This window comes from Astatotilapia calliptera, chromosome 14 (genome assembly GCF_900246225.1).
Source record: "Astatotilapia calliptera chromosome 14, fAstCal1.2, whole genome shotgun sequence".
In the NCBI taxonomy this organism is placed as follows: Eukaryota; Metazoa; Chordata; class Actinopteri; order Cichliformes; family Cichlidae; genus Astatotilapia; species Astatotilapia calliptera.
Genome location: NC_039315.1, coordinates 4604272 through 4613565, shown reverse-complemented (window position 1 = coordinate 4613565; position 9294 = coordinate 4604272). Strand labels below are relative to the sequence as shown.

The 9294-nt window shown below is 45.0% G+C and overlaps 1 protein-coding gene across 1 annotated transcript; it reads left to right on the top strand.

Annotated features, from left to right (window-relative positions):
• Positions 1-1731: 1731 nt before the first annotated feature.
• Positions 1732-4407, top strand: LOC113036288 (putative transmembrane protein INAFM1). Its single transcript, XM_026192520.1, has one exon. It carries the CDS (start codon positions 1971-1973, stop codon positions 2253-2255), a length of 285 nt encoding a protein of 94 aa, XP_026048305.1. The 5' UTR covers positions 1732-1970; the 3' UTR covers positions 2256-4407.
• Positions 4408-9294: the final 4887 nt, after the last annotated feature.

Genomic DNA, 9294 nt, shown 5'->3' with positions numbered 1-9294 from the left:
CTGCATGTTCCTCAGCTCAGGATCTGCTTTGGCAGAGGAGGTGATTGCCTCTTCCATCCAAAATCTGAGTGTGACTCTGAGGGCAAGTTTCACCTCATTTCTCTGACCCCAAGTTCATCAAGTTTCTCTGAAAACAAATGTAGAAGGCATACAAAGAGATGTAGCTTCTGTTTTTTTTATGTTATGAAAGACCTCGATGAGAAATGTCCACGTCAGAGAGGGAAGGAGCATCTAGACGCTTGTACAGCTTTTAAAAAATATATTCAATGAAATGAAAAGCAAACTTTTGCTTTATGTTTGTGTTTTATTCATTCAGCCAATAAATGTTTTCTCTCTCTCTCTCTCTGAAGTCTAACGTGTTTGTTCTCCACGTGAGGAAATGATTTAAAATGCTGGTAATATTTCCTACATAACAGAATCTGGATCACCGACACCGTCTCTGCTCAGTTTGTCCGCCACCAAGACGCGTGAATTCAGGTCCTGCTCGCAGACACAGTCCCGGACTGAGAAGCCGATCTGCGTCTGCACACACGAGCATCGCAGCTCCTGTTTGAACATTGTGACCTTGCTCGCTGCAGGACAGGAAGACAAACGGTTCCTCCTCATCCTCAGTTAACACTACATAACGGGGGCTAGTAATCCCCCCTCCTTCCGCTGCCTGTGACTCATCTGTGCAGAGAGGGTTTATTTATTTATTTTTATTTTATTTTGAGGTTTCTGATATCTCGGTGGGGTTTTTTTTACAGTCTCTGTACAGATTTGTTTTGGCTGGAGGAGAAAATCTGAGGCGGTGATGATTTGTGGATGGAGATGGCTCTGCGCCTTCTGCTGCGGGACGTTTCTCCCAAACTATGACCCAATCGTCAGGTGTTGCGTACTTTGAGCTCCTCCTCGTCCACAGTTTCGTAAAGACTGTCAGGAAAAACTCGGAAGGCCGCCGGAAACGTGGCAAAAATTCCTTCACAATAAGAGGATTTCTGTTTTCTTTTGGCCTTGAGAGTAACTGACGACAAAAGAGCATCTCAACATCTCGACTTCGAATGATTGTGATGGGTCAACACTGAAGGACGCAGAGATAAGACACCAGAGTTAGGTTAGGGTACCAAAGCTTACAAATAACTCAGCAGGGACTCCAGTACAGCCAGTAGTTTGGCTGTACTGGAGCAGTCCGTGCGCAAGTGTGCCATGAATGAAGGAAGAAGTAAGTCCCGTGTTAACTGGTGTGTTAGCTTCAGGTTGTTTATCTATTTACTTACAGTTTTTCAGACTTTGTTTCCATTTTAGAGCCGCTTCCTTTAATCCGTCACATTTATCATTTTGCTCTTCAAATCCGAGAGAAATTATTCCCACTTTTCCAAACTCAACATTTTTACTTCCCCAAAATTTGATTTTGTAGATCTGGAAACGCTACGTCCAGATTCAGCTGAACAGAATCTGCTTTTGGGGATTTACTTACCTGGATGATTGAGCATGCATCAAGACTTTGTTTGGATATTTAATGTTCATTATTTTCTTCTCTGTTTTTGCCTGGGAGAAAAATATCTTTCAGTCGTTTTAAATTCAGCATGTAACTTTCTTCTAATTATTTTAGTTAGCAAAAATGTTTTTTCACATCTAGTTTTATTTTTAGTTCACTATAATAACCTTGATTCTCGAGCTATGTACGTTTATCACTCGTTTTACTTTGAAAAGACACGCCGGAAATGACTTCTTTAATTCAGAGCAGCTTACTAGCGGTCCCATCCAGCTGATAGCGGAGCAAACCTTCCTGAGTTCAGTTTGCCCTGTGCGCACGGAGAGCTCAGGGAGCTCCAGCATCCCGCGGAGACGCACCAGAGAACCTGAAGCGTCTGCGTCCTGATCCGGGCCCGGAGGAGCGCAGCGGGGCGGCAGCGTCTGCAGACTCCGATGAACGCACAACAGTCAGTTGGGGAGCAATCTTTGAGTAAGACTTCAGCGCTGATACCGAGATGAAGGCGGCCAGCAGACAGGGCAACATGACCGTGGAGAAGCTGAACGGGGACATGAACCGGAGGCCGAGCTACCCCGGAGAGCTTCGGGCCAAACACGCTAACATGTCAACTAAGATCTGGGTGAAAGTGGCGATGGCGATCGCCTATTTCCTCTGCGTGTCCGTGGCCGCGTTCATCCTGGTCATTTACTACGTGTTCTTCTGGACGCCGGGCAAAGCGGACAACATCACCGCGACACCGAACCAGAACCCGAACCAGAACGTGTGCCTGGCGAAGCCTTGATGACTTTTACAGCACGCACGCACGCATTAAATAAGTGACTGCACACACCTGACACAACGCTGCGGCGGCGGATGGATGGATGGATGGATGAGAGATGACGGCACACAGACAGACATGACTGCATCCAGAGTTTGGGATGCTGACTGAGGACCTGAGGGAGGACAGAGGGGGGGCAGGTGCTGCCGGGATGCATCAGTGTTCCGCATGCAGGATGCAGGTGGAGAGGAGGAGGAGGAGGGGGTTTTTCTTTCCAGCTTCACCCCAACACCCAGTCCTGAGGGGGTTTATGGTTTTTTGTTTTTCATTTCACTGAACTCGTCTGTCCAATGAGAGAAAGCCTTAGGAACACACACCTGGCATCTTTTAGGGCTGCTTCCCTCTGATTTGTGGCTGTGTGCCTGTAAATGTTGGTTATTCTGAGAGTCATGCTTACATCCTTTAAATCATGGATGGATTAGGTGAAGCAGGACTCCTGGGTGCAGACATGTAAAAGGTCCCGCACTCCTCTGGGACTCCCCGTGAGGTGTCGCAGGTAAACGAGTGCTGCAGTTAAATTTCAGTAATCACTTCTCAGGCTGAGTCCTGACCACTGAGAGCAGATATCACACTACAAAATGACAGATTGAAGAAGGTCCTGCATCTGAATGCCGCATCCTCAGCAGAGGTCACATTATTTCTTTATCGAACGCTGTCTGCTGAAGCTTTTAATGTTCCAGGACCTGGTGATTTTTCTCTCTTATGTGACTCTTCATTGAATGTGTTTGAGTTTTAGGTGGATGACGGGAAAAACCCTCTGGGTTCTGAGAGCATACAGTATGTTGCATGCTTTCATTTCTTCCATCATATTCTAAGCAAAACAAATAACAGAAAAATTAAGTCTCTAGATCACTCGTTATGATGTGCAGCTAACCAGAAACAGGGATTCTTTTTCTGCTGCTCCTTCTATAAGTGAGATCACAGATGCTACTTCTTTAGATTACCCACCATACATTCAGACCATTCAGTCTGAGATTTCGGTGTCTTTTTCACACTTGTCCTAGCCTCTTAGTGTAAATCTAACCAATGTCTGTGCCCAGTTGGTCGCTCATTAGTCCATCCGTGCTTTAACTCTTTCACGTTCCTGTGAAAATTGGACCTCTCCTGCTCACTTCCAGCTCTGTATTTTACACTCTGGCAACCTGCTAGAGTAGCTTTGCATGATCAGCAGTTCAAAATAATCTTTATTTTTCCCACATGGCCTTGTTGAAGCCCCTCAGCTCATCAATTCTCTTCTAATTGGCTGCCCAATGCAAACAGCAGGTGGATGGGACCTGTACCTGAGAGCTCTCTCTCGCTCTCTATGACATCACAAAGAGCTGAGGGGGAAAAAACCGCCTGAACATGCACTGACCTCCTTATTTGAAACTTTGTCCGTGTTAAATATGAGCATCCAGCACTGGAACAGGAGATATATGCCAAAAAACCAGGAAAACCATAAGAGGTCCCCTTTGAAAATTCACTTTATACACCAATGCTCCACCTTATGGAAGCTTAGAAACCATGAGTGTGCCCTGATCCTTTAAACATCCTGGAGAACATCCCAGCAGACCCCTCAACCCCCGAAGCTGATCCCCGAGAAACCTCATTAGAAAACCCCACCAAAGAACTCTTAAACCCCCCACAAGAGTGCTTGAGCCCTAAACCCCAGCCTACAAACCCCTTCAGGAACCCCTGCAACTCCTCAAGGACCCTGCTCTGCACTAATGGAGACTTCTTTTTTTTCATGCCTATAGAGGACTTTCTGGTTTTTCTCTTTTTTCACAGCAGAATGCTGTTTTTATTCAGGTATCTAGAGGAACTTAAAGCGATACTGTACTGTAGCAGAAGTAGCCTAAATTGTGATCTTCGGTAGCTCGTAGCCGTACGAAATGCAAGGTGATCACTCTCAGTAGTTGCAGCAGTTTTACCTTTTTAGAGCCATCTTTGTTGTCTTGCACAGAATGACCGTTAATTCTCAATGCAGTGTCACGTTTGTACCTCTTCTTCTCGATGACACGTTTTGTTCACCTCACTTCCTTCTTCAGAATTTAGGCTAAATCTACTAGACTGTTTTATTAACAATGTAGCCTTGAGAATTTATTGTTATGATATGATAAACTATGCATTTATTCCAGTGTGGGTGTGTTGTCTTTCTGTCAGCAGTTGAGCAAAAACAGGCGACGGGGCGGGCAGCTTGGTGTCGTCCTGTGCTGAAATAACGCAGGGACATTTTACTGAAAAGGCCAAGCTGACGTCAGGGGAGTGCTGGCCTGCATCTGAAACAACACAGCCTCCACTTTCACTATAAATCAGAGCCGTTAGATACTCCAGATTACCTGGAAATAACACTTGTGTGAGGACATCTGGCCTCTTCAGTGTGAAAGCTGCTTGGCCCTCTCCTCACTGACCTTTCTCATGTTTATCTAAGTAGAGTGCTTTGGTAACCGAAGACTGTCGGTGGATGCTTCTCTGATGATTAAAAAGGTTGTCACAGAACAGGAGCAGGATGTAGTGACACGTCCTGTTTAATGTGCATCGTTTTTTTCTTTTTGGATAAACAGCATGTAGAGATCAGTAGGAGTAGGCCGTGCCGACATCAACCTGTGCTTTAACCTGTCAGACTTATAGACTGTATGTAAAAGTTGGATATAAACCACCGTGAGGTCATCCACCGATTTAGGATTCCATGTTTGGAAACCTAAAAATGTTATTTTTTCCTAACCATGTGCAGAAACAGAGATACCTGCTGATTATTTCTAAGCAACAGACTAAAATAAACTATTGACGTTCACTCACTTAAAGTGCAGCCCAAACTTCTTGCCTGGGCTGATTCACAGTCGACCATATACTTAGTCATATATTTGCATTAAAAATGCTCCATTAGGCATCAGCAGCACAAACACGGTGACGAAGTCCAGTTCAGTGACTGAGTGATTTAGTGAATGTGAGGCCCAACAGGACAGAGCAACTACAGCTCCCTGTTAATCAAAGTGGCCACACCCCTAATTTTAACCCTTAACAGTGTCCAGATAGAGGAGTTATAGAGTAATTCACCCACTGTACAGATGTTATGAGAGGCCAAAACTATTTGAACCAGACTATATGTATAATTGTTACCACTTTAAAGCCCGTCTCAAGTGGCCGTTAGAGGAACTGCATTTTTTTTGCACCTCCGTGTTTTGCATTTTTATTATTTTTATTATATTCCCAGAGTTTGCAGAGTTGAAATGACTGCGTACCTTTCAGTTGGATGCTTTGCGGCGCAGGTGGCTCTTATTAATGCTGGAAATGTTCCCTCAGCGTTCTCTCCCACTATAACAGCTAGTAGAGTAGTAACAGCCAAAAATCAGAATCAGAATCAGAATCAGAATACTTTATTGATCCCTGGGGGAAATTATTTTTTGTTACAGTGCTCCATTTTAAACCAACATTAAGACAAGACAGACAATACGCTAACTAAGAATAGTACAATATATACATATATATACATACATACATACATAAGTCACTTATAAATAAATATTTGGAAAAGAAACATGTGTAGTTGTAGCAGTAAACAGTGTGTTAAGTGGATGCGTTGTACAGGGAGATGGCCACAGGCAGGAATGATTTCCTGTGTCGTTCAGTGGTGCTTTTCGGTAATCTCAGTCTCTCACTGAACGAGCTCCTGTGACTGACCAACATGTCATGGAGTGGGTGGGAGGTGTTATCCAACATTGTCTTTATCTTGGACAGCATCCGCCTCTCCGACACCACCTTGAGGGAGTCCAGCTCCATCCCCACAACATTGCTGGCCTTACGGATCAGTTTATTAAGTCTGTTGGCATCTGCGACCCTCAGCCTGCTCCCCCAGCATGCAACAGCATAGAGGATCGCACTGGCCACCACAGACTCATAGAAAAAAGATCACAGGTTGGATTTTCTATGGAAAACGAACTGTCCAGGAGTTAATGTACAGTAAGTGGACAGATTTTTCTGCCTAATAATGCCAAAATAATATTATTTATCACAGCTTTTCAAATAAAAATGGTTAAAATCGATATGGAGGAAAGCAGGAAGAGCACAGAGGAGATTTGTGGAAGCAGAGGATTGGCGTGACAGATGCTAAGAATAGATGTGGTGACCTCTAGAGCGAGCAGCCAGAAGGACAAGAAGAACTACCGAGCTATTATGCTGTGCTGTTTGAGATCACAGTGACTTCCAGCCATGATGCACCATTATGCACGCACATTAAAGAGAGATGGTTGCCATTCTAAAACATTAACATCTTTCTGCAGCTATTACCGTAAAATGTTAGTTATGACAGTTGTAAATCACATTTTACTGCAAAGCTGTAGAGAAACGGTGGCAAAGTTTTTAATGCTGAGGCAGCAGGATCAGTCAGGGTCGCAGCTCCTTTCCCTCCTCCTGTCACGTGCCCCTGAGAAACGGGACTGAACTGCAGGCTGCTGCTGCAGTGTGACTGCACAATGGGCTGCGCTTAAACACTAAAACTTTACTGAGCACCTAGCAGAGCCATCCTCTGAAACCATCAGCCCCCTAAATAAAAGTAAAACTGCAATTAATGGGAGTCGCAGAGCTAGACTTTTTTTTTCTTTCGGGAAAATAATAAGCTCTGCTGTGTGGTGCAGACCGTTAGAGTTAGTTCTGGAGTCTTTTTCCAGTGTGATGAGCATCAGCAAACCTCTTTCTAACAAAAGCCTTTATTGGCTGATCAATAGTCCAAATAAACAAAATCACACGGTAGCACAAAGTAGAATCCGATGGAAACGCATATAATTCAGACAGGGATAAAGGCCAGTTGAAGGCAATCAGGGAACAGAAGAAGCACAAAGACAGGAATTAAAAACACAACACAGCAGAAAACCAACCTAAAATAACCTCAAGACAAATAACTGACAGCATGATAACAGAGACAGGAGAGGCACTGAAACGCTGACAGACTGGGACACAGTGGGCAAACTGGGGACTGCAGGACAAACCGAAAATATCAACAAAGTCAAAGCAGGAAATAAAAATCAATTAAGCGTGAAACCTGCACAGCTGTCATGGTGAACACATTCAGAGGACGTTTTTTTTTTCTTTTTTCCTGCAACTGTGTGTCAATAAAAGCTAAAGTGTGACATTTTTCTGATGCTGCAAAGCATCCTTTTATATTTACGGTCTCACGCTGAATTATAATCAGCTGAAACACAGGATGGGCTCTCAGAACTAAAAAATGTCAGCGTGCGCTTCATCCCACCCATACAGCTCTTGTTAACCCGCGTTTTCCCCTGGATTAGGAATAAAAGAGAAACACATGAGGCCAATAAGCAGCTGTGCTCGAGCCAGCTCGCTCTCATCACCGTTTACGCACACACAAAATCTCATCAGAGTGGGCTCCAGGGAGTTTCCTCTATCTATTATTTGTAGCGGCTCAGGGCAGAGCGTGTGACAGTGCGCGGGTCGCCGTGCCTCCCTCGATCAATAATTAAATTAACAGCTGAGGTTGTCAGCGCTTGTTCCTTCTCACAAGCTGCAGACGAGCCTCGCATGACTCAGCAGAGCTCGCCATCCTGTCCGAACCGCAGCAGCAACAAGCAGCAAAGGCCGTGCTGCATGCAGCCTGAGCCAGCTGTTCGCACATCTGCATCAGCCTCTGGGTTCAGTGATTCCTCCCTTTCTCCTGTCGTCTTTGCTCTCCATGCTCCCGAAACAGCAGCCCACATGGAAAAATGTAAGAGTCGACATTCATCATTCATTTATGGCAGTTTTAATCCGCAGGAACTGTGCACTTCATACTATTCTCCAAAATAGACTCAAAGCAGTTGGCTGATCGGTTTCTGTCATCGTTCTTAAACTTTCTAAGTGCAGAAAAGGCCGTTTTAGGAAGTGAAACATGAGATAACAGAATAGTTTTCATCATTACACTGATAAACACATAGGTCAGCTATTTCACTTCAACAGTATTTCACAGGATACAGCAAACATCACATGTTTCATGTTATTTCTAAATCCGGAGCTTCTAACTACACTTTATTACCAAAAGTATTCACTCATCCATCCAAACCACTGACTTCAGGTGTTCCAACCACTCCCAGGGCCACAAGTGTATAAAATCAAGCACCGAGGCATGCAGACTGCTTCTACAAACATTTGAATGAGTTGCTCTCAGGAGCTCGGCGAATTCCACCGTGTGACTGTGAGAAGATCCCACTTGTGGAACAAGTTCAGTCGTGAACTTTCCTCGCTACTAAATATTCCACAGTCAGCTGTTAGTGGTATGAATGCTGACGCTTCACTGGCTGATGAGCTGAACACGTTTTATGCTCGCTGCGCACATGGAGTGCACCAGTGAAGACAATGCATTCATCATCACAGAGCATGCCGTGAGGAACACCTTCAGGAGGGTGAACACCAGGAGGGCAGCAGGACCAGATGCAATCCCTGGCCGGGTTCTGAGAGCCTGCGCTGACCAGCTAGCACCGGTGTTCACAGAGATCTTCAACCTCTCCCTGGCCCAAGCAGTGGTTCCTATGTGCTTCAAAGAGTCCATCATTGTCCCTGTCCCAATGCCACAATGATTACCGCCCAGTAGCACTGACTTCAATTGTGATGAAGTGTTTTGAAAGACTGATGAAAGATCACATTACTTCTTCACTTCCTGCCACCATTGACTCACTTCAGTTTGCTTACCGGACTAATCGTTCCAGAGACGACGCCATAGCTCACCTGCTCCACACATCCCTGAGTCACCTGGACACTGGCAGAGGGAATTATGTTAGGATTATGTTTGTGGACGTTCAGCGTTCAGCACAATAATTCAATCTAAGCTTTTCACGAAGTTGACGGATCTAGGACTCAGCTCATCACTGTGTCAGTGGATCCTCAACTTCCTCACAGATAGACCCCAATCAGTGAGGGTGGGAAAACAAGTCTCCCCCTCCATCTCACTCAGCACTGGAGTGCCTCAGGGCTGTGTTTTAAGCCCCCTGCTGTACTCACTGTACACTTATGACTGTGTAGCCACATCAGACACCAC